General features: G+C 44.2%; 1 protein-coding gene across 32 annotated transcripts in view; it reads right to left on the bottom strand.

Annotated features, from left to right (window-relative positions):
* Positions 1–10,785: 10,785 nt before the first annotated feature.
* CLASP1 (cytoplasmic linker associated protein 1) overlaps positions 10,786–26,446 on the bottom strand; it is a 260,988-nt gene continuing 245,327 nt past the window's right edge. For all 32 annotated transcript variants that reach the window (XM_077320493.1, XM_077320491.1, XM_077320498.1 and 29 more), the window contains 3 exons: positions 26,073–26,279; positions 15,212–15,328; positions 10,786–13,390 (listed from right to left, as the gene is read on the bottom strand). In XM_077320493.1, coding sequence (XP_077176608.1) covers positions 13,304–13,390; positions 15,212–15,328; positions 26,073–26,279 — 411 coding nt within the window. In that variant the 3' untranslated portion in view covers positions 10,786–13,303. The remainder of the gene's footprint in view (positions 13,391–15,211; positions 15,329–26,072; positions 26,280–26,446) is intronic.

Here is a 26,446-nt window from a genome sequence, read left to right as displayed (position 1 = left end):
AAAAGAAAATCAGAACCGCATTAAAGATCTCTCCAATATTTTTTCCTTTCACTTCACAAACAATGCAATGAGGTTTACAGAAACCCTGAACAAGAGTATAAAGACAGTGAATAATCAGAAAATAACATGTAGGCAAGGTTCTGGATGCCAGAACTTTCCAGGTTGGTAGGAAACAGGGTTATACTTACCTTAATGGTTGTTCATTGAGTGGTTTTCTGTACAGGCACACATGCAGGTCAGCCACAGAGAGGAATTCTCCAACTTTCTAGAATTTTCCAAGTGCTCCTCCCTCTCTGGTACAGAGCTGGTGTTTCTTGGTCAAATTAGCATGTGGCAGGAGAGGGGTGAGCATTCGTTCCTCTGTCCCCCTTTTTCCAACATAAAAGAATAGCATGATATGCAGAACAGCCCACAGAGGACACAAGAGGGAGGGATGTGTGACTGTGTAGAAGACCATTCAATGAACAACAGTTAAAGGTAAGTGCAACTGTGTTTTCACTGTTGGGACTTCTGTGCAAACCCACATGGGAGTATAGTAAGCTCACGTACCATGGAGGCGAGTGTGGGCTGATCAGCAGAATGGTAACTAGAGCACTGCTCTTACTACAGTAGCCTCTTTCCAAGAATTCACACTAATTGTATAGTATAGCCTTTTCCAACCTTTTGACCATGGAGGAGATCCTGTAAATTTTTTTCAGGCTTTGAGTAGTGCCAGAAGTGATGTCATCTGGCCACACCTCCCTGTTATTCCTCCCCTGGAAGTGCCATGTCACCAGAAGTGACATCACCACCTGCATTAACAGACAGGCTCAAAAAGGACTGAAGGAGGAGAGACAGCAGGAATTTTAAGGTGGAGGGCCTGTAGGTTCTTCCCCCTCACAGGCACAGAAACGACAAGAGAACTCATGCTTGGGAGGGGGATAAAGGGCCCATATGAAATAAGTTGTGTTCTGCTGAAAGGGGATTAAACATTCTGTGGGACAGCATGTACAGAATAAGACCGATTCTGCACAAAGAATCTGCCCCTGGAGATCCTCTGGCTGCTGGTAGATTTCAGTACTTCCTCCACATGGTGTCATCTGCATCCAGAGGCTGTCCAGGGGCTGGCTCAAGTTTTGGCCAGATTTGGCTCGAGATGAGGGAAATTGCCAAAACTGGATTTGCTACTTGTTACCTCGCTTCACATTAGGGAGCAACCAGCAACCAGCCTGGGTGGAGGTATTAATCTCTCTAAGAGATTAATATGCAGAGCAGACTCCCTTAGTGCTCAGTGAGCACTTACTGAAAAAACAAAGCAATGAGTCCCCCATTCCATAAATGAAGCATCTGAAAACACCTGTATGTTATTGTGAGTGTGTCCCAAATTCTATTCCCTTGGATGAATTGACTTTGCTTGACCACCAATTCAAGGAACAAAGAACATATCTGAGGAAAGAAAGCCTGCAGCAGTAGACATATTTAAACAGCTTAAATACCTGAATAAATGAGTTTTGGCGGTCCCTTGTATGAAGTCTAGCATAGGAAACTGTAGAAATGATAAGAAGGCATCATGCCGAGTAGTTTTTTTTAACAGCTAGTGCCTTTGACCTTGGAGGAACTGAGGTCAATGGTAGAGGAAGAACCTTGAACACTTTGTTGTCCAAGATCCCAGGGCCTGAAAGGATGGTGAGGGTGTCCCAGGATGGGCTCCCTGTTCTGGAACCACAGTCAGAACCAGGGATTGGCTTCAAGGGGAGGTTGATGCTCAGTGCTGAGGAGATGCATGTTTTCTCAGAGATTTTTTTTTTCTGAGGTGGTTCCATTGTGGGTTTCAGAGCCGATAGTGCTCTTCGATCCTGTTTGTCAGCTGGATTGGAAGCTGACAATTGCAAGCTCAGTGCACAAATCTCAAAGTTCACGTAAGAAAATAGAAGAGATATGAATAAAAAATTCACAAAGATGCATTAAACAAGGAATGCTTGCAGAAAAGGACCTCTCCTCACTGATGTGAAGAGAAGACTGAGGGTGAAATACTTTCTTTCTCCTGTCCTGTGCTGGTTTGGGCAGGAAATACAAGGTTCAGATGGGATGACTCCATCCACTTGGAAAACTCTGTACCCAGTCTGTGCATGTGGAATCCCATGTATTGCCTGCACAGAAGCTAAAATGATGAACTATGTCAGCAATAATAATAATAATAATAATAATAATAATAATAATAATAATAATAATAATAATAATAATAATAATAATAAGCATCCTTTTGAGTATATGCTCCTGGGCCCATGCTACTTTTCTGTTATCCCCCTCAAAGGAGCTTGATCTGTGAAACAGGCCAAGAATTCTGGTTCTTACACAGGCCATATAGAGGTGAAGCTTCTCAGGTTTTCTAATCTCACAAAGATACAGATTCTCCAGTTGCCTCCCCAAAAGCCTGGCTGATTAGCTCGTATGTTCTTCCCTCCTTGCTATAGGGACTTCTGTCAAATTAATCTATTGGTCTGTGAGGGGATGGTGCAGGGGATGTTTCTAAGGGTGAAGAATGAACCTGTGTGTTACAGTGCTGAAGAGAGCTCCAGGAGATATAGATAAGTTCATATCCTATGCTCACTCATATAACTCACCTTTGACTAAATTACACATGTGGGTGAGCAACACATGATACCAGGAATTCCATTAACACCCTCCTAAGCAGGGGTGGGCCACTGTTTGAGAGGGCTGCTGATGGCCCAGGGCAAATCAGAGCTAAGTCCCAGCAACTCCATCCAAGCCTTGGATCCCTCAGCAGAAATGGCAGTTGGTGTCAGCTCTCCAATGGCCTCTTCCTGCACTGCTTCCAGGTTAGGAGATGGTGCAATGAGTGAGGCAAAGTCCATGAATGGTCCCACTGAGAAGAGTGATTCTGCACTGCTGGATTGTAGTACCATAGGGGCTGCTTAGCATGAGTTGCTGGATTTCCTAGTCTGCTCTTGTGTGTTTATTTCCTTCTACAGAAAGCAGGTCATAGGATTCTGATTCAGATCTGAGTATGGGTGTGTGTGTGAGAGAAAGAAGCTTGAAACATGCCTTATCAGGCTGTGATCCAGACCAGAGCCCCACACGCCTGCCCTTTATATATATAAACCGTATATATATAAAACCTGGGCTTCTAGCATTGGCACTAATTCAGAGCTAATTTCCAAGCCAGGAGACCTCTTTATGTATGCTTTCCCATCTTTCTTGGAGGAGGGGTGATATCCAAATGAGAATAAATGAGATTCTCCTATTTGTGGATCTCAGAAAAGCTCAGCCAGTATTGATCTGTTTCAAGGAATCCCTAGGTTTAGTGACTGGGTGGCATTCTCTAGCAAGGACATTTGACAGTAAAGAAATAATAATAAAAACACCCGGCAGCTGATTTTACTTCACTGAAGCTGTTACAGAACGAACTGACAGCTTAAGAATGCTAAACTGTTGGACTTAGCAAACCTTTTAAAATCTTGGTAATCATTCTAGGAAGGTAGGGTCACAGACAGTTCTGGGTTGCAGATGCCCCTTTGCAGGAAAAAGCAGGAAAAAACTGGCAGGGAGCGGAAATAAGTGGCCAGGAGATTAGAAAACTAGCCTCCTATTTTTAGTATAGCCACAAAATCATCAACAGCCTTAGCCCCTGGGGCATGTCAGTGATGGATTAACCCTTTGAAATCCTAGTTTCAACTAATTTCTGTTGAAAAGGCTTGTGCTCAGTTGTAGCATTTCTTTACAAGGATGGGAATTTGTTGTTGACACACGTGAGGTACACAAAAGCTCTAAAAAGAAATGCTGTAGAAGTCTCAGTAACTGCAGTCAAAATTTAATAGGACTAGAATTGGTACTAATGTGCAAACAGTTGGCTACATAATCGTTGTGTTAGTTATTAGTTTCTGCATAGCATGTAGAGCTTATTATATTCTACATACACTAATCTAACCATTATGAGGCAGTAAACTTTACTTTGTTACATGTGCTTTGTTTCCCTGATGTCTGAAAAGTACAGGGAAAGAACCGCTTGATTTTATGCTTGAGAGCAGCTGAGACCAGTGGCACCTTTAAGACCCACACAGTTTCACTCTGGGTGTGTGCACCCAAAAGTATATGCCGAGAATTAAACTGTGTTGGTTATAAAGTGCCACTGAACTCAAATGTTGTTCTGCTGCTTCAGGCCAACACGGCTATATACCTGAACTGATTTTATGTGTTTGGGATGAGAGAGCACAAGAAACCCACGATATACTTGCTATACTTATAGAAGCAGAATTACTTGGAAGAAGCAGACAGACTTGTACCGCAAACAGCAAAACAGCTGCTCCTGCATTAAATTCCCAAGTCAACAACTTACAATGATGTTTTCCCTTGCTAAACTCATGCTCGAAAGCTCTTTGTCTAGATTTTTTGTTACGTTGCAGACACTAGCACCAGATTAACTCAGGGATCCTTAAGCTTATGTGGTCTCATGCCTTCCTTTTTCTCTTTGTGTGTGGTGAGTGACCTAATTAAAGACTTTGGCATTCAAGGCAAAACATAATTTGTTATTAGTTTATCTTTCCTACTAACCAAGGCATTTTACACACACGGGCAGGGTTGTATAAGTTGAGGGGGTGGAGGGACTACCCATCAAATTTGCAGATGACACCAAATTGGGAGGAGTAGTGAACACCTCAGAAGACAGAGATAGATTTCAACGAGATCTAAAGATGCTGGAAAAGTGGCCAAATGAGAACAAGATGCAATTCAATAAAGAGAGGAGTATTTCATCATGGTCACAAAAATGAGAAGCATGCATACTGGAATGGGAGATATATTACTGCGTAACAGTGTGTGCAAATGGGATGTTTGGATACATAAGGACTATAAATATGAGCAGAAAGTATGATGCAGCAGTAAAGAAGGTAAATACAATCTTGGGCTGTATCAACAGGGGCATCGCATCAAAATTGCAAAACTTCATAGTCCCACTGTATACTGCATTAGTCAGATTGAACCTGGAGTACTGTGTATATTTCTGGAGGCTTCATTTCGAAAATGATGTCGACAAAATTGAGAGGGTGCAGAGGAGAGTGATGAGGATGATCTAGACCTGGGGACCAAGCCCTATGAAGAAAGGCTGAGGGACTTGGGAATAGTCAACCAGAAGAAGAGGAGGTTGAGAGGGGACATGATTGCCCTCTTTAACTATCTGAAACAAGGATTATCAACCAGGGGTCCACAGGAGCTCCAGAGGGGTCTGTAGTCTTTCCCCTCCTGTCTTAATGGATTTGGCCACAAGCTAGGGAACCAGCTTTTTCCATTGCTCCCCCTATCCTCTCTTGAGCATGAGTTCTCTTCATGGTTGTACCTGAGAGGGGCCAGAGCATGTATACCTATTCATGCCTTAAAGCCTTTAGGTTCTTAATTTCACTCATGTAATGGTAAACTAGAGGTTATTTTATGTGTGAATTAGGCCTCTCTATTTTTAGGTTAAAATGCCTACAATCTTTTTCTCTAACTAGTGACTACTTGTCAGGCAAAACCACAATAAGAAGTCCAATCTTGGCACTCAGAACCACAAAACTCACCAGCATGCATGGAACCTAATGACAGGGGCTGTCCTGTCAAAAGTTAGCTATAATGGGCAATCCCAAGCATGTTTAATTGGAAATAAATTCTGAGTTAAATGAGACTTACTCCTAGGTAAATGTGCAGCCATGCATACTAACAGTTGTGCTTCTTACAGATTAGTAGATTCTAGGAGTTCAATAGAATTTATTCCCCAGTAAGTATGCATAGGATTACAGCATGAGTCTCGTTAAATTCAGTTGGATTTACTTCTGAGTAAACAGGCCTCAGATCTACTTCTTCTGTGCATAACCCTATGAGCACTTCTAGATTTCCTAAGTATATTTTTAACATATTTTTCTTACTGCTTCTTAATTGATCCAAATCCCTTTCCCCCTCAGTTTTTCTTGTTAAAACTGGATTTAAAAGGGAGTTCATTATCTTAGCCCCTTGCAAGTCAACTCTTTCCTCGCTAATTACTCATTACTACTTTCTCTTTAGTGCTCTTTCGCCTCCAGATATATTTGTAAACCAACCCTTAATCCTTTTGACCATCCTTAAATCATTCTGGTTTGAACTGCCTTTAATGTTTTCCGTTTGCATGAATTGACTCTTTCTTTTCTTAACTTCCCAGTGTTTGGTTTCCCACTTTGGAATAGGGAGAGTGTGGATCTGCTGAAGAGCTCCTATTGTTGGCACGCCTTGGTACACAAAGTATCATCAAGTTGCAGCCAACTTATGGTGACCCCATAGGGTTTTCAAGGCAAGAGGCTAACAGAGATAGCTTGCCATGGCCTGCCTCTTCATAGCAACCCAAGACTATCTGGTGGTTTCTCACCTGGGTTCTAATCAGGGCTCACACTGTTTTGCCTCTGAGTTCTAATGAGATCAGGCTAGGCTGGATATAAATGGCCTACACCAGGTGATGACTTGACTGGAAAACGAAAAGGGTGCATAAAACCTTTCACAGTGAAAATAAGCATTGTCTAGCACGCAGAATAATTTGTGTAAGAAGCACATATATATGAAAAAGAGTTCATTTTTATACCCTGCTTTTCACTGCCTGAAGGAGTCTCAAAGCAGTTTACAATTGACTTTCCTTCCTCTCCCCACAACAGACACCCTGTGAGGTGGATGAGGCTGAGAGAGCCCTGATATTTCTGTTTGGTCAGAACAGCTTTATCAGTGCTGTGGCGAGCCCAAGGATGCCTAGCTGGCTGCAAGTGGGGAATAAAACCCAGCTCGTCATATTAGAAGCTGCCATGCTTAACCACTGCATGTCACTGGCTCTATATGGTGAAGAACAGAAACGAACACAACTTTTCCTTCTCCTGTCCCAACAGTTTCTGTGCCTTTAGGCATGTCAAACATACGGCCTGGGGAATGGAACCAGCCCATCTAGGGCTCTTATCTGGCCTGTGGGCAATTGGTACAAGGGAGGGAAGGCAGGAGGCTGTTTGGGGGGGGGAGTGCATGTGATAAGGTGTGTGGGGTTGCAGCTGTCAAGAAGGAGAAAGGAAATTGCTAGGAAGCAGGACTATCAGGCTGAGGTAAAATGGTGTGCGGGGACAAGCAGAGAAAGAGGTCACAGGGTATTTTCCTCCTCTTGCCTCCTCTGACTGCAGCTTAGTGAGGACTGGCAAAGCAGTCTGTCAGACCATTCCCTCTGCACCACTTCTCTGGGAAATGCAGAACTGGCAGGGGGGAATCTGAGAGAACCTGGTTCAGATTCTCCTCCTGAACCTGGAACCAGCTTGGTGTAGTGGTTAGGAGTGCGGACTTCTAATCTGGCATGCCGGGTTCGAGTCTGCACTCCCCCACATACAGCCAGCTGGGTGACCTTGGGCTCGCCACGGCACTGATAAAGCTGTTCTGACCGAGCAGTGATATCAGGGCTCTATCAGCCTCACCTATCTCACAGGGTGTCGAAAGGGAAGGTGATTGTAAGCCACTATGAGACTCATTTGGGTAGAGAAAAGTGGCATATAAGAACCAACCCTTCTTCTCATGTCAGGGTCACCCGGGGACAGTTGCTCAGCCTGGATCACCTCATAGGATTGTTGATGGTGGTAGGGATCAGGGTGGTAGATGGGGGAAGTCCTGTGTGCCTCCTTGAAATCCTCAGCGTTAGGATGGGGGAAGAGAGGAAACAAAGAGCATGAGACAGATCGTAGCCATGTTTGGCTGCTAAGGCTGGGCACATGGGAATGCTACAAACCTACTTTATTTATTTGCAAGGAAGATTACTCATCTCCTAAACATGCTAAAGGTAAAGGTAAAGGTATCCCCTGTGCAAGCACCGAGTCATGTCTGACCCTTGGGGTGACGCCCTCTAGCGTTTTCTTGGCAGACTCAATACGGGGTGGTTTGCCAGTGCCTTCCCCAGTCATCACCGTTTACCCCCCAGCAAGCTGGGTACTCATTTTACCGACCTCGGAAGGATGGAAGGCTGAGTCAACCTTGAGCCTAGATATACAAAAATAACTAGTTTATATGGAAATGTTATATACCCCTCCCCCTTTTATGATATCAATTGGGGGAAAAACTAAGGCTTGTATATGATTATATATTTATTGGGGTTATATGGATTCCCTAGAAAACCAATTGCTTTCACTCCTAGGAATCTATTTATTTTGTTTGTATTTTGAATAAAAACTAATATAATTGAGTTGGCCAGTGCCATTTATAAAGTTTATATGACTGGCACCTGGCCTTACATTTCATGGTACATAAGGCCCAGCCTGACAGTGACATTTATGTCAGATCTGGCCTGCATAACCAATGAGTTTGACAATTCTGAGGAGACAGTTCAACCTGTTGAATTTCTGCCTCTTATGCAGCTGTTGAAGGCACAAAGCTTCAGTCTAATGAACAGATGGAAGAGGTTGTCTAAAAACATGTGGCTTTGATTAAGCACAAAACTCAAAATGTTCAAAATCCTAGAGCACCTGGACTTGTTCAACACATGCAATTCTTGCGCTGTTAAGAATTGTGCAGAAGGAACATTTTTGTCAAATGTTGCAAGGCCAGAGGATGGAAGGAGCTGCCTCTGGCTGTTCTCCTGGGTACACATTATTAGTTGAAGGACATGTCAGTCTGGCTCACACTTCCAACCAGATCTAGCCAATGATTACGTAGGGTTGTGCGATTCGGCTGGTTCGGCGGCCGTTCCCTCCGGGCACAGCCAGCGCCGCACCGCAGGGGGGGGAGGGCGGTGCCGGCAGCGGCGTGACAGCGGGCGCAACCACGCAGGCGTGCCTGTGTGGTTGCGCCCGCTGTCACGCCGCTGCCGGCACCGCCCTCCCCCCCGCGCGGAGTGGCGCTGGCTGCGCCCGGAGGGAACGGCCGCCGAACCAGCCGAATCGCACAACCCTAATTACAAGGCTTACACCCTGATGCTCAGTTCATTTATTTGGGTGCAAACTGGCTCACGAAATAATGTAATCTGGTTCACAAAGTAAAGTTTGTTACAAATTTTGGCTGGTTGATGGCTTGCTAAGCGATGTTCATGGAAGGCATGAACATTTCATGAACTTTGATGGTGTTTGTGGCATTTCACGAATGATTATATTACGAGAGTAACTGGTCAATTAAACTGTTTACAAAACTTCCAGGCAATGGGGTGGCGGAATTCTCTAGCCTTGGAAACGCTAATAGGAGCCCTTAAAACAGACACTGTTGGCTGCCAATAACAGAGTTCTCATCCTGCTCTACAGGAACAGAATGCTATAAATACACTCAGCTCCACAGCTTCTTTTCTCTTAGCTGTTCACAATTACATGGAGAGGCAGGGAACTTGTTAAAAGCAGAGTAGAAGACGATATTCCTTTGTGCTTGGGAACTCTTCTCCCCTGCTGGGGTTTGGAAGTGTTAGGTCAACTCGGGGCTCTGAACCACCCTTCTCTCTGCTCATGCGAAGCAGAGGAGCTTAGCTGGCAGGTTTCTCAGCTGAGGACACACATTTTGATTGTGAACTCCTCTCCCCTGCTGGAGTTTCAGGGTATTAAGTGGACTCAGGGAGCAGAGGGGCGGGGCTTAGTTAAGGAGTTCCTTGGGCGAGGATCCACATTTTATAGATTCCCACCATTCCTGATTGGGATTCAGCCCCTCTTGGACTTACCCATAACCTGGTTTATACCCATCGCTATAAATCATTATTTTAAATTATATTTCCAAATAACAATACAGCCTAACTTTTGAAAACATGAGGCAGTCCATGGGTGCGGGGATGCATGTGCAAATTTATGGTGGGGAGAGCATTCTTAGAAAGATGTACACTAGGGTTTGGCACTTTGGTGTTTGAAGCAGCCGTTCGCACCCAAAGCAGCCAGTGCCGTGGTGGGGGGGGGGAAGGGGAGGTGCGGGCATTGATACGCCGGTTGGCGAGCACATGCGGGCACGAGTGGCCATTTCGGACACCAAAGCGCTCAACCCCAATGTACACCTTCTTCCCTGAATAAGGCTTGATGTAGAATTTGCCATGGCTATCAATGGGGAACATAAGTACAGCAAAGTATAGCATACCTGGAGGGCCAAACAAACAGGCACAGAGGCCATGGCCTTCTCCTAGCACTGGTATTAAGCAGTTTGCTGCCATTATTTATGAAAGTATATATATTGCCCTTTTAGTATTACAATTTGTAAAATGGAAAAAAGAATCATTGTACAAAAATCTTGTGGATGTTCATTCATCCCTAAGTAGTTCTGTATCCCAAAATGGAAAAACTGTCCTACTTTGATGACAAAAAAACTTAATGTTTTCATGAATTGTATTAATCTAGGAAAAAGCAAGAACAAGTCCAGAAGGAATAAAGTATGCATTTCTGTGTGCACCTTTTGCACTTTAGTAGCCATAAATCACAGTGATTGCTTGTTTTGGGTTTTTTACGCTGTGATCCCAGATTATGTCCCTGAAGTTGATCATAGCCATGGTTGCAAGTCACACCCACTCAGCATACCCATTTGCCACTTGCTGGAGGGCACAACTGTCTAGTGGCCCATCGCACAGGCCTTCTAATGCATGCAAAGGAAACTGGCCTTACAGACACAGTGATCACCACTCTTCTTCCTGGCATATGTTTGGAACATTAAAATAACATCTATAAACCTGGACAATACGTGTGTGCAAGTCATACTGTAAATTCAGCGCGAATTGGTGTTTAAGGAATTCTGTCCCAGTGTAGCCAGTTCAGCCAAGTGACATTAAAATTCTCCTTTTATGAGAATGCAAAGCAATGCAAAGAAGCTTCCACGAGGACTTAAAGTTCTTTCATTTATTCTAGGGCAAACTCAAAAGGTTTTATTATTTTTTTAGCAAATTCTATCATGTAAATGTTAACATAAAAACATCTGTACATTTGCCATGATACACTCAAAATTGAAACAAATAAGATATAAATACAGATATGGATGTAACATGACAAAAGCGCCAAAAAAAATCCAACCCCCAAATAGAAATTAAATACATGCGCGTGAACACTATGCCAACAAACTCCCCTCCCCCCCATGGCTGACTGTTCTGAGTGGTTTTGCAGCCTGACCTTCCCATTTTAAACATTATTATTGTTAGCAAAGTCTTGCTGCATTCTACAAACATTTCTCTGTTCTCCTTTTAATATGCACTATTATGCTTGATAAATAAAGGGGCTGGGCAGATGGTAGAAAGAAAAGATTTATATGACAATGTGGCAAGTTACATTACTTATACAGGTTATTGAGAAGCTAGTAGGAAGCAATAGAAAAATTGTGTTGTGTTGTAATCCAGGCAAGCACACATAGTGTACCTTTTAAAAAGAAAGCCACATGCCTCAGTTAAATCAGCACTACACAAGAGACCAAAAAGGGCTTGCATTGGTTGGTTTGTTCATACCTTGGGAACCTCGGTGGCCCAATGATAGCATGGATGTCACCATCTAAGGCCACCCAACAGCAGACAGGGTTCTATGCAGATCCTCATATATAAAAGGCCTGGGGGAGGAAAAACACAAGGAAAAGAAACCTCTCTCTCGAAAACTCTGAAAAAAATTAAAGCCCTGCATTAAGAGGCAGCGAGGAAGAAGGCAGCTGTAGACATATGGACAGTGCTGGGGAAATGGAGCCCTCCCCATTCCGACATCTATGTCCCAACAACATGCAGATTTATTTCCACCAGCCTGTATGGATTGGTAGCCACAAGAGTCCCTTTTGCCTGGGAAATTCAGTATCCCTCCTCTGCTCCCAAATGGTGTAGACTAAATTAGCCCTTTGAGTGCCATCTGAAGAAACAGGATCTGGGATACTAAAAGACAAACAAACAATTTGCTATGTACATTAGACACAAAATGAGGTTATAAATGATCCAGCTTGTACGGGGAGTGTGTGTGCATGTGTGTGTGTGGGGGGCAGGTGCAGAATACTCAGAGGATGGGGAGTCATTGATAAGTAGGTGGCTGTTAACAGAACAAGTGTCATACTAAAAAGCATCATCTGACAAACAAAAAACAGTATTTTATTAAGAAAGTAAGGCCTGGTTATCCAAATTGCAGTTCCTGAAAAGCAGTCAGCTTTTGGAAAGTACAAACTTCTTTCTGAGATCTGAAGCAGCAGTAGTAGCAAATTTGACATTTGTTTCCAAAAAAATGGGCTGTCGATTCCTCTTGAGTGTAATTCTGTGGATGCTCCACATTACACACATTACAGTGCATTTACTTTCAGTGCATACTAATAGACTTCGTAAGAGGAAGAAATTCTCTGAACAGAGATCTGCTTAAAAAAACAAACAAAAAACACAACAACTAAACAGAGCATGAAAACATGTGTCATCTTCTACACATCAAATATATTATGGTTATCTAAAAGGGGGGGGAAGTTAAATATGTAGAGGGGCAGTTCTTTACCAGTTGCAGGACAAGGCAATAAAAACTTCAAAAAAGACGTCAAAATGCAATTAGAAATGTATACAACAAACATTATTTTTTTTTAAAAAATGCATGGCGTCTGATTGCTGGCAAAATAACATTAGTTCTCCTTCAAAGGGAAAACTTATCAACTTATACTAAAGTAAATCATGCTGTTATATAACAAAAACAAAAAAACCCTGAAATGAAAATGCAGAAATGCATACTGAGGGGAAGCAGATAATGAATGATTTACACAGAGGCAGGTCTTAAAATAGCTATAATTACACTAGATCTGTGTCTGCCTCATAACGGCAGCACCATTACAAATTTGCTGAAACTCCTGACCTAGGTCCATCAAGTGCTGGTATTATTTTACTTTTTTTTAAAAGCCTGGTTGATCCTGTCATCTGTACAGGTTTCTCTGGACAACAGCCAGGTCATTCCAATTTTTAACCCCAGTGGTTCTTTTAAAAAAAAACACATCGTAGAAACTGGGAGAACTGGAGAAACTAGCAGGTTTAAACCAAATGCAAATGATGGACAAGTAAACAACCAGGCGTAAAGCCAAATTCTGTCATCAATGATTCAAGCTTCAAAGAACTGGGTAACTTCAGAAACCAACCAGAATTCGGAAATACTAGTGGGTCAACTGCAACATTTACATATGGCTTTCTACTGCTGTTTTCTGTGAAGACTGCAACCCAGGCCTTGCTTCCTTTACATTCAATACCAAGAATATCCTACAATTAAAAAGCCTTTGAGAACCAAAAATACTGATTGCAACAAATATCTGCGTGGCCTCTGTCAGCAGATGGAGTGTACTGATGAGGGGAGGGTCTCTGAGAGGCACAGCTGATTGTTTCTAGGTCTACAAGTATGTCCCAAGATCTCCATTAACTGTGCGTGGAAACATCTGAAGATGAGCTGCTGTTGCTGTTGGTGGTTTGGGCCCTCTTTATGTACAAGTTGAGGAGCTTCATCTGAAAGAGTAAAGTAGTTGGGTCAACATGGTGAGTTTCACAGTTGGTTTCCCATGCCTTGCTCTGACAGAATCCTCATCTCCATAGGGATTACCACAAAAAACTCCTACTCTGGAAATCTGATCACAGATCAGTGAGCCTCTATTGCACATTTACTACTGCTGCTCAATATCTGAATAGCAATAAAAGATAATTTTTATTGAGTGAGTGGTCACATATGGACATGGGGGAGTTCTTACTCCACTGTATTTCACTTTTCAGTAGTTAACCCTAGACATGAAAAAATTAGTCCCCTCTTAAAAAAAATAACTCAAAAATTGAGAGCTTTACAAAATGATCCAGTGATAACTTTTATTTGCTTTTTAGCTGGGATAGCTTTCAAAGTAGAATCTGTGGATGTTATGGCTGAACCTGGAGAAGGTACATTTCCCACCCCAGTCATACCCTCAAGTACTACCACATCTATGCCAGCCACACCTGTTTCATGATAACATCTGTCAATAGAAAACCTTACCTTAGAAGTAAGTATCATGGAGTTGGATTGATACAAACTAGTGATAGCACTAAAATTTGAAATATTTATACCAATAAAGGTCTTCTGCTTCTCATTTTAAAATTTGGAATAGGTGCATGGCAAAGATTTGACCAGAACTCACTATGAATCAAGCTACCCCCCCTGCCTCTCCCCCCCCCCCCCGAGTTGACTCCTTTCCCCCAGGACTGGAGGTGGCTATGACAAATTTTGGGGATATTATACAGGGAAGAAGATGAGACTTGACAGGAATTGGGTGAGGCATTGTGATTCGAATTTCAGAATAATCTCAGAGGGACTCCCCATTCTGAATCAAGCCAAACGTAATTCTGCCCATCCCTGCCTTGTTTCTTCCTGAATCACCAACTGCTGGCTTTATCTGTAAACCACTCTGCGGGAGCGGTAAGAATAAAGGGGTAAGGACTATGTGGTAGGAGAAAGAGGCGGAGCGAGTCTGGGATAAAAACCCGAAGGGGCCAATCGCGAGCTTCAAAGCGGCTCCCGATTGGCCCCTCCGAATGTCAGTCCGGGGCCAAGGGGCCAATCAGCCCCTTGGCCCATCCCAGACGCACTGGTCCTGCTGGGGGGTGAGGGGGGTGGGCGGTGGAGGCTATGGCGCAGCCGAAGGAGCAGGCCCGCCCCAAAGCTGGGCACTCCGGCAGGAGGGGGGTGGGCAGAGGAGGCTTCAGCGCGGGGTTCAGAGCAGGCCTGCCGTGTTCCAGACATGATGGGCCTGCTCAGAGCCCCGCGCTGAAGCCGGACACTCAGGCGGAGGGGGGAGAGTGGGGGAGGCTTCAGTGCGGGGCTCAGAGCAGGCACTGAAGATGGGGAATTGGCGGAGAAGGGGGGTGGCCGGGGCAGGCTTCAGTGAGGGCCTTGGGGGAGGGGGGCACCCAGCCCAGGGGAGGGCTGGAGGGCCTCCAACACCCACCCACTGCCTGCTAGCTCCCGCTGTATTTTGTCTACAGCGGGCTTAAATTCCAGTATTAGAAATAAAGCACAAATCTACACTTTCATTTAAACACATTTGCCAAAGAAACTCACAATTTTTTAAATACTGGGGAAGAGGTGGATTTAAAACTGTTCTGATGAACACTCCATTGCTTGATCCAAGAATTACTTTACAGCAGTAAGTCAAATTATTATAGAGTTTGCCATGCTTGGTGTCACACGCCTATATGTATTTGTGTGTCCCCAAAGCACTAAGATTTGTGATGGCATAGTGACTCAAAACACGTGTGTAGGAGCAGGTGTTCTTTTCTAATCCCAAAATCAAGTGGCATACATACCTTGCTCCCAGTGAGCTGTGCAAGGTGAGGCTTTAGTTCTTCACCAATAACTGAATAAATTGCCACGAGGCAGAATACACTGGCTTTCCGAACGCTGCTCTCTGTATTGTCATAGCCCTAAAAAAAACAAAAAACAGTTATGAGAACTGAGTGTCTCTTTACAAGACCTCTTCTTCCAATATTAGGAGTCAAAGAAATGAAAAGGATAAGCACATAAGGCTCTAAAGGAGGCTCTTCCAAGTAAGATCGAATTTTAACTATCCTATTTGAGGAAACACTGAGAAATCTGGTTACATTTGGGTCATTGTTTGATAAGCACAAGATTTCTGAGGGAGTAAACCACTTCGGATCTGTACACTAACAAAGCTTTTGATAGAAAATGGCGTAAAAACCTGAGTAACAATTACGAAGATCCCACTCAAAACTGAGTTATGTTCTGGGAATGTGACATTCCATCTGCAGTCAACTAAATGAATCAGTTATATCTTGTGTTAACTATAGCGCCTGTATGTTCACAGTGAAATCGTAACCGGGGAGGGGGGTGAATGGGGTGAGGGAGCTGCCTGACCTTTATGCCAGTGTATCTTGGCAATAAGCCTGCTTAAGGGCCCACTTTGGTGCTGCAGGACCCCAGTGCCACTGAGCTGCTCTCCGACACCAGGACAGCTCCATGGCAGCTGCTCACCAGTGCAGCTCAGGCACAAGGCCCTGTGCTGGTTTTGTGGATGGAATGTGGGATATGGCCAGAGTCAGTCCACTTCCTAATACCTTTCAGCCCTGGGACATCCCGAAAGAGACACAAAGTTGGCACAGTGCAAAGGTGGCTATTGAACAGAAAAAACAAGTGCTCCTCTCCACTACTGTGGCAACACTCATGAGGCCCTAAACATTCAGGACACTGACTGAAGGTCCATCTAATCGTCTCCCTCCCCTATAGCAGCCAAGTCCTTCCCCTCAGCACCCAATCACAGTCCCCCTAGCCCTACAGAAAACCTGAGCCAGGATTCCCCAAAAGTCACAAGGCAGGGTGCATAGCATGGGATGTTCTCTGATATCTCCCTGCCATGCAGGCAAAGAGTGAGCACCCTGGCAGCCAGGAACGCTCAAAGAATGCACTTAGCACCACTGAGCAAGTAATTTATGCCAGCACCCAACAGGAAGATCAAAGTCTACCCTCTGTGATTGATTTCACCCAGTTCTGAATTCTAGCAGGTAACCCCATCTCCAGAGGCAGGACACAAATGGGCATTTATGACTAACAGGTAAGGAGGAGTCTGTTTCTCCAACTTCCTTCCCCCTTTTCCCTGATTCATGGCAGTAGGCACTCTGGCAACATCACCTCCTGTATGCAAGTCCATCAGCATGGCAATCCAGAGAGTATGGTCCCTTTCTATTAGGGTACTTGGTGTATGGGTTCTGGGCCAAGAGAGCTCTTGGCTGTGCACTGTACTGACAGCTCAGTTCTTTGCTGGGCTCCCTTTTGGATAGGCACTATGGTGAGATGGAGTGAGAAACTGCACAATTCTTGTACTCATTCCCTTGCAGAAGACCCCTGTGGAGCAGCTGTAGACCAACTTTTGCTCTTGGTTTGGAAATACACACAAGAAAGGTGAAGGTGCTTTGAATGGGGGGGAGGGTTGTGGCAGAGGTCTGTCCCATGGACCCCAGGGTAGGCTTCCTGCGGACCCATGGCGTATCTCCATGGACCCTGCAAGGCAGTCTTGGTCCTTATTACAGATGCATGTATCTCTGTTTTATCCAACATCATGTGGGGATCCAACAGGATGAGCTCTGGCTCAGATTGCTATTCTCCTGGACCTAGACCAAACCTGCCTTTGGAAGCCAACAACTGTAGACACCCTACTGCCCCTCTTTGCCCTCTGTACTATTTGGACTGTGCCCCAGGAGTGGAACACTCTTTTTTTCCAGGTGGGTATGCAGAAGTGGATTCTGATTCCCTGATATTTGCGGTTGATACTGTGAACCACCTCCATGCCTTGATTCCTGCAAGGAGAACAGCGGCAGTCATCCTGAGGATACTGGGCATCATAGAGTTCCCATGTCCAGTGCCTGAGAGTGAGCCCATGCAGCAAGTGAATTCAACATCTTTGGAGGGCATCAGAGTAGGAGCAGAAGAGACTGGGAAGGATGAGGGCCACATCCTCGAAAGCTGTGTAGTGTGGCCAGTGGTACCCTGGACAACAGGGGATTCCAGCCTCTTGCCTGGGCCCCAGGCATGGGTCCTGCACCTGGCTCAACCCATCTTTCCCACTGTGTCATCTGTGTGAATGAAGCTCAAGTGGGAGCAGCTGGAGAGTCTCTGAGAGCTAAACAATTTCTTTCCGTCAAAGGGGAGGTCCTCAATTCTTGCCTCAGAATTGTTGGAAAGGGTGGCACAGTGCAGCCAGGAGTGCCACTGTAGGGCTATGGCAGAAGCAATAGATTTACTGCAGAAAACTTGATAAATTGTGCAATATTTATTTCCTGCTTTCTCAGTTTGAAGCTCTCTGTCTGTAGGAACTTGGCCACAGCTTTCTGTTCTTCTAGAAGTGAATCAATGAATGTAGCCGGCCACAGCTTTCTGTTCTTCTAGAAGTGAATCAATGAATGTAGCCATTCTTTTTACAAGATCATTTGACAACACCCCATAATGGCATTAAAGTTTGAGATGCAAGGGTTAGGATGAACAATGTGTAGATCTTGCATTTAAGGCCATCAAGCTTACATCCCTCTCCATCGAATGGTGAAGCATGGGACCTGGAGTACTGCTTGGCTCAGATGACCTCTGTTACAATGGAGTTAGCCATAGGGTGGGCAAAAAGAACATTGCAGTACTCCCCTAAAGCCAACACTGGCTTAGTCCAGATAACAAGCCTTGTAGCACTGAGAACACAATTAAATTCATGTCAGGTGGGTAAAGGAAATGGAGTCATAGTTAGTTCTGAGCAGATGATCACAATATTAAGAGACTTAGCCATTTGGATCAGTTGTCTGAGGTAGAGGTCCTCCATCAGAGATGATTATGGGTTTGCAATACATTAATTAGGTGACAGTTCTGAGGGGGCATCAGAACCATCTAAGAATGGAGGCTTTTCCTTCTTTGATTCCGAGGGACAGATCCATAGTAGATGGGGATGATGATGTATCATGGCATGCTGCAAGCTCTGTTCCATAGAAAGTGGTAGCTGTTGTTCCCACTGTTGTCAATCAACAAGACAGACTCCTAATTAGTTGAGGGAATGAGCTTAAAGGAGACAGATCGAGCGAGCATAACTCAGATTCTCTACCTATGTTTATGGGGATTTTTCCCTTAAGAAAATTCTCAAAATAAACCAGGAATAGGTTCAACTGGAAAAGGGTTTTATTGAAAAAAAAAATAAAAATGAAGCTACAGACAAAAAAACGCACACAGGAAAGGCAAGGTGGAACGGGGAAAATAAAGGGGGGGGGCAGGAAGAGGTCCGTGGAGGCAGGAGCAAAATGACCAGGGATTCATGGAGAGAAGATCCAATGGATTGGGGGTGTGAATATGGATCCAAGAACACATATACACTATATCAGTGGCTGGGTGCTCTTAATAACAGGGCAGAATGCACCCTGGGGCAGGCTGAGTTATTCACCCAAGAAACAGTAACTTGATGTTATGTAAGATATGTTAAAGGTGTGCAAGGGGTTTGATGAACCTGCAAGTACTGGATGGAAGAGAAGGAGAAGGAGGGATGAGAAGTCTTCTGCTTTCATTTTTTTCTTTTGCAGCAATTGTTTCAAGGCACTAAGTGTTGCTGGTGGTTTCTCTGGTGCTGGATTTGGCCCAGTTCTGATACAGAGTTTAATGGAACTGTCCAGGAAGAAGGCGTATGGGCCCAGCGGCCTGGTTGCAACATCCTAGAAGGGATCTGATCTTTGCACAAAGCCCTAAAGCCTTTCCCCAGTCTGGAAGCCTAGTCCAAGAGAGCCTTTGGTGTGAACTGCTTGTCAATCAAGCAGGTGCAGACACTGTAAGCATACGAGACAATGGTCATGGTTGTTCAAATGAGCTTTTTCCAGGCCACATTCATGGCTCTTTTTGAAGACTAATAATTTCCAATACCTCTTTTTGTAGAAATGAAGCAGAGTAAAGAAATAAAGCGAAGAAGGGTGAATAGAGGGGGGGGGGTGAATCACTGAAGAAAAACCTATGAGGATCAGGAGAGAGCGGAGACATCCAAACTTCAAGGTGGCAAAGAAAGGCCTGGGAGAAGGAGCGCTCATCCTACTCTGTCATGTGTCAGCTGGATGGGAAGGGGCCAGCCTGTGCAGAGAGGAGGCTAAGTGCTCCAGATTTTCTAGAGATCTCTGAAGCAGGTCTGAACATGTATGCCTGCACAGAAGAAGAATTTAAAATAAAAGCTTTTAAAAAGTTGTTTATTAAAAGGTAGGGCATTATTGGGGACTTGTTATTGTCCACTGCTTTTTTGTTGTTGTTGAGGGACGAGTGATCCCTAAATCATACAGCAGGGAAGCACATCTGTGTGAGTGTTTCGTTCTAAAAAACAAGGCCTTTAAAAGAATTTGGCTACTATGGGGGGGGGGGGGGATGCTATCTGTTACAGATACTGTCCAATAAGAACCCATACCACTGACAGAACTAGATTTGTCACATCATTCACAGTATCAATAGGGAAAATAGCTAAGGGAAAGAAGCATTTTTCCGGGAACAAAGTTTCCATGAAAATGATCTCTTTCTGTATCAAGACTACAGTTTTGAGGAAATATGCTTGAGACACAAATTACTAAAGTGGAATTGCAGCAGTAAAATACCATCCAAGAGCCCTGATATTAGCTCAGAGTGACCTCTGCTGGGAGAATCCTAAAAACATCTTTGTCCTATATTCCTAAAATTTCTATTGCTTCCTATCTCTAGGCCAGATCCAGCAGAGATGTTTTTTAAAAGTAAGATGGGGTCAGGTTCCCATTAACAAATGTGACAGAAGTATAAATATTCATGTTTTATACATTTACTTTTCTAATCCAGGGCAAAGTTTCTGAGTACTGTTTTCAGGCTGCTTCTCCCCTTTCTGACCTAATAAGATTCATTTGATCAGCAGCCATGTGGAAGCTATTAAAAGGTCACCTGTAGCCTTCAATCATGTGGTTGCTCAGTCTTTGAATGCTTGCTCTCAATTTGAGTTAATATATTACTGAATCTAAAAAAAGATGGAACTGGCCAAAAGGAAGGAGTCTACACCTAGCTAAAGGAGGACCAATTATGCGAGACCTATGCAGAGACAGTTTACTAATCCCTTGAAGTATATCTGCGCTGTAAATTAGTTATAAATTATAATATCTGATTTCTTTTTGTCTTTACTGTCAGCAGGGCAGAGTTAATAATGTTTCTCTGAAGGCAAGACATCTAGAAAAAGAACCAGATCAGTTTTCCACTTATAGTCATTAGCAATGCCAGCTACAACAAAAAGATAGCCATCCTATAGGGGGTTCCCCAACGTGATCCCACAACTGCTTGCCAGGCATACCAACCCCACCATACTAGTATAAATCAAGGTTCTCCATTTAAATTGATCATGAGGTAAGGGGTATGTTATGAAGTAGATGTAGTTTCATGAGTTAGGTGTTGGATGAGGGAGATCACCCTGCCCAGAAGAGGTGGTCATCCTCCCACCCAGCGATACAACCCACAGGCTGCATAAGTCACCCACAGAGGAAGAGGAATGGATCGCACAACAGAAGACCTGAATCTTGCCAGGGATGGGTATCCCAATACGGGGAGGTTGACTTTGAGGAAGGCCAACTCATCCACCCTGGCTTTGTCCAGGTGAGAGCAGGGGTGCTGGGAATGTCTCCCAGATGAAAGAACACCCGCTCGCTCTGGTGGGAGGACAGGAGAGAAGACTCAAGGCTATGCCAGAAAGATCAGGCAAAAGGCTATGTCTTCCATGAGGGAGAAGGCAATCATCTTACCAACAAGGTGAGTGACTGCTTCCTGGGCTCTCCCCATAGCATTATCACTGTCCCCATGGGAATGACCTCTTAGAGGTTAACTTGGCTTGATGTCTCAGCACCCTGAGTGTAAGGAGCCTTTCTTTGAGGAGCGTCCTGCTCACCCGTCACTTCTCTCTGCTGAGAGAAAGTGGGCCTTGGTACTTGGGGATAGGTGGTAGATGGAAGATGAGGTAGGTGGTAGATGGTGGATGGAAGATGAGCTGCGGGCCCTGAGGGATTTGCCATCCTTCCACATGGCCTGCAAAATGGAGCTCTTCCACCAGGCTTATGGTTGAGGCTGGCGCCTCCCCTTTTTAGATCGGGCCCCCCCTTCTACATCAGCAGTGACCCCTGGTTTCCGGATAGTTCTGCCGCCATCAGGTGGGGTGGGTTGGGGGGTTAGGGATTGTTTTAGGTGTTTTTATGTGTTAGGGGTTTTATGGGGTTTTTACATGTTGTCACCCGCCGCGAGCCTCAGGAGAGTGGCGGGTTATAAATATAAATATAATAATAATAATAATAATAATAATAATAATAATAATAATAATAATAATAATAGGTAACCAACCCTATGAAACAGACCCTGGATGATCACCAAAATATATACTCACTTCTATCCAAAATACACACATGTGTGTGTGCACACTCCTTCCAATTTTACTGAACTCTTAAAATACCTCAGAAATCAATCTAACAGAAAAAGTTGTTTCACGCTTCTTTAAAATATTCATCAGCTGGTGAGAAGGAACGTACTTTTGTTGGACCAAACCTTAGCTGGGTTGCAGTAGTGGCACCACCACTTTTTTAAAAGGCCCAGAGAGAAAAACAGAGGGAGAGAGAGAAAGATGCAAATGAAGACAGAGCACTTCATCCTGTGCATTACATGCAGCTGTACGTAACAAAGGGCCAGATTACAAGTCATTGGCCAGAAGTCCATCCCATGGCTGTTGATGCTACGTTAGAAGCACTTGAAATTCTTTAAAAGGCCCCAGTCCAGATTGGGCATGTGGTACAACAGTCCCAGGACCTCTTGGTTTCTCTTTCTCCAAAATCTTCAGGTGCAGAAACAGGACTGTCCCTATGGCCTCATGCCAATTTTTAAAGAACCACAAATGCTTCTTAAATGGAGTTGGACTCATGGCCAAACTTGTAGTTTGCCTCATAGCCCTATAGGTGGATATGTGTTTTCCTTATTGAAAGGTAGTCATGGGATAGAACCATAGAATCATAGAGGTACCTCCAGGGTCATCTAGTCCAACCCCCTGCACAATGCAGAATCTCACAACTACCTGCCCACCCATGGTGACCCCAATTTCATGCCCAAGTGATCCCCACCAGCACCAAAAATCTCCAGAATCCAGCCTGGCCTGGTGGGGATTCACCTACCATCCCACAGTGGCTATTAGCCACTGGGATGCAAGGAAGGGCCACAAGAAACAAACACTGGCACATCCCTTCCTGCCCACCCACTCACAATCTGCCTGAGTTCTGTCAGATGGCTATCTAGCCTCTGCTTAAGAACTTCCAAAGAAGAAGAATTCACCTCCTACTTACTACGACTTGAATGGAAGGAAAGAACGTAGCCTTTTCTCTGCTATCTTTTTTTCTGCTACAAACTGCCTGCCCAACTGCTTGTCACATACACAATTCCAGATTTTTAAAAACCTCACTGTAAGTTTCTTTAGCACCAGTGTCTTGTCTTTGCAAAATCATTCAAAATCTTTCTGAATATTCAGTGACATCACATAGTCCTCAGGACAGCTAGGGAACAGGGAGAATGCACCAAGTCAGTCAGCTGGAACTCTGCCAGAGCTTCCTGCTGTAACACGGACCTTGTCCGTCCCACACATGGCTTCGCCTCCAAGGCATGACCTAGCTTTGACCTTGTATAATAAGATTTGTGTCAAGTAATCCCCAGAGGTAAGGGAACCAATAAATGTACCTGCCAACTTCTCCTGACCTGTGCTTCAAAATACAGCATGAACACATTTTATCAGGGCTGCTCTGTTCTGCTGAAATGCATCCTACTCATAAACTCTGGGCTTCAAATCTTTAACTAGCACGGCCTATTCAAAAGGTGTTATTTTCATAATACAGTTAAAAACAAATAGATATGCAAGTAGGAACTTTTTTTGCCCGCTGATGTGATCAGCAATGTAAAGTATGTAGGTTCTTAATATCTAGCAGTGAATCATGTTTTTTTCAGCCAAACTTACAAAAAGCCTGCCAGTGAAGTAATGACAATGTGACAACACAGAAGGCCTTGTTGAAATCTCCTAACTGCTCAGCACAGTGAGACTGTCTTTCACCTGGAAATGTTTTCATGTTCACTGCCTTAGGGACCCGTTGGGGTTGAAGGGTGACTTTGGAATAAATAAATATTACTTCTTTAAGCGGTTGCTTCGCGTAAACTGAATGCAGCCTGTTCTGTGGGTGCAGTCTTTGGAACTGAAATATTTTTATTATATGATGATCGGATTTTTCCTAGAATACAAGCAGATGTTTTATACAGCAAGGACTGTTTCCACACTGGATACTTCGCTGCTCCGGCTCTCATGAGGGAATACAAATCCAGAGCGGATGAGGTGCACCAGGCCAAATGCTCCTCCTCATAGGAGCAGGAAGAGGTGGGGCAACCTGCCTGGCTCAAACGGCAGTCCGGCATGGACTGGAGTCCGGCATGCAGTCCGGCATGGAGCCTCCAGTGTGGGAAAGGTCAAATGTGGTTTATAAATATGCTTATTTCATTATTGAAGATTTCATGATTGAAGAACCAGCTTTCCCAGAACAGGGGAGAGTATAGAACAGCTCAAGGAAGAGCAATCTGGTATCCAGCTCCCATTAATCCCTTCTGAGGTAGCCCTTCCCAATCCTAAAAACCACTGCAGGGCTACAGGAAAACTAATGTGCTTTATGAAAAGGATGGGGAGCGAGCGAGAGAGAATGCTTATCCTCAAACAGGCTAGTATTTGGATGGGAGACCTTCAAAGAACACTAAGGTCATCATGTATTGTAGAGGCAGGCACAGGCAGCGGCAAACCAGCTCTGAATGTCCCTTACCTGGCTGCCAGACAATCCTAGGATCTCCTGGCTACACTACACATGCCAAATGATATATTATTAATAATAATAATAATTTGATTTATTAACCGCTCCTCTTTGCACTCAGGCTCAGGATGGTGTACAACATACATTTCAATTACAATGAAAAATCGCTACAATGGACATATCAAACCATACAACTATGGTGGCAAATAATAAAACTATCCCTATGCTCCGTTTCAATGTATTTAATTATGGGTGACAGAGGGAGGTGGGGAGAGGGATGCAGTCCATCTGTGTATCCTGGCCTCACCCATGTGCCTGGTGGAATAGCGCCATTTTGCAGGCCCAAGTTTTCACCAGCAGTATATTCCACCAGGCTGGGACCAGGGCCAGTCAAACTTCTTTAGGGCCAGGGATCACCAGCATTTTCACATTTGTAGTTCTTAAGGGTTCTTAAGAGTTCTTCCAGGGACATATGGGGAGAGACAGTCACTCAGAGATTCAGGGTCAAGACCACACAAAGCCTTAAAGGTTAGAACCAGCACCTTGAATTTGATCTGGAATTCAACCGGCAACCAATCCAGCTGCTAGAGGACTGATTGAATATGGGTTCTCCATGGTGTCCTAGTGAGGAACCACACAGTGGCATTTTGTATCAGCTGCAGGTTCTGGGTAAAGGTCAATGGTAGACCTGCATACAGCAAGTTACACTAATCTAATCTAGAAGTGACCCTTGCATGAAATCACTGCAGATAGGTTTTCCAGGGACGCTAGTAGCTTCTACTGGTAAAAGCAGAAGAGTGCCTGGCAGGTTACCATGGTGATCTGTGCCTCCATTGTTAGGAAGGCATCAAAGATCACTCCCAAATTCATCTGACCCTTTCCTACCCAGCCACAGGACTTCCCATCTTTCCAGGTTTAGCTTGGCTCTGCTGGAGCCACTCCAATGCCTCCTTCAGGAATTTGGCAAGTGTATCTGGGGGTGGGTTTGGACAGCCTTCCATAAAGTAGATAGAGCTGGGTGTTATCAGCATACTGATGACACCCAAGCCAGAGCCTCCAGATCAGCTGTGCGAAATAAAACTTCTACTCTCTGTCCTCGACCTTGGAGGAAGGAGATCAGCCATTGTGGTGCTGACCCCCATCTCCCCATGTTGACGAGGAAGCAAGCTACAAACAGCGCATGATCAACCAGGTTAAACGCTGCCATGAGGTCTAACAACACAAGTAGCAGTGACCTGCCCCAGTCCAGACAAGGTAAACAGCTGATTCACTTGTGAGAAAAATGAAAGGCAACTATAACAAAGCAATTTTATTTATATAGATCCCCTCTCCCAATAATATAGGTATTTTTATATACATCATAGTATACTGCCTTAGGTGGGAATCAGTAGACATGCATTAACAAGTACTTTCCAGATTAAGGGGATCCTAAGGAGGACTAACCCAATAGATTTTAGAGGGCAGGGAGTACATAGGTAGATAAAGGCACTTTAAAATACGCTTTGGACCAAATCAAGGTTTATATCCCTAAATATGACTCCTTAAATTGTAGCCAGGAGGCTAGTTTGCTTTATGAAATATACAGATCATCCTGTGCACTGGCAAGCATGTACTGTATTTTATTGCTCTTGTATTGTTCTGGTCTAAACCGCAATAAATATACACACACCATACATACAGTTAACCCGCCACTGGGCTACATTTCCATTCTAAATGTCTATTCGTATTCTTAACTAAACAGTTCTTATTTATCACATGCCAGAAGCTTACATACAGAAACATTAACATAATGGCTTACAGGATGATAAAATGCCTGAATACAAGGTATCATTACCTGCAACAACCCAGGGATGATGTCTTGAAGGAGCTGGTGCAAAGACTCCTTTGAGATTCTCTCGATTACTTTAGTCTGCATTTTAATAGCGGCCAGATTAATTGGGTAGTCAGCTGTTTGAATGATGGGACACAGCACTTTGATGCACTGTTCAGGGTGGATGGAGCTAGCCAGAGTGGAAGCAGCTTCCTCAGCAGCTCTAACAACCTGGAGAGGTGGGAGTGAGGAGAGAAAGGAGATTTGCAGTTTATAGGCAACACACATCTTTTCGACTTAACTAAACACAAAATGCTGTTTTCTTTAGTAGTGAGCAGAAAGCAGTACTTCCACCCCTGCCCCCATTTAGAAAGCTCAGAAATAACAAAGATGATTTC

Source organism: Paroedura picta, chromosome 2 (genome assembly GCF_049243985.1).
Source record: "Paroedura picta isolate Pp20150507F chromosome 2, Ppicta_v3.0, whole genome shotgun sequence".
In the NCBI taxonomy this organism is placed as follows: Eukaryota; Metazoa; Chordata; class Lepidosauria; order Squamata; family Gekkonidae; genus Paroedura; species Paroedura picta.
This window is presented reverse-complemented; position numbering and strand designations above follow the sequence as displayed.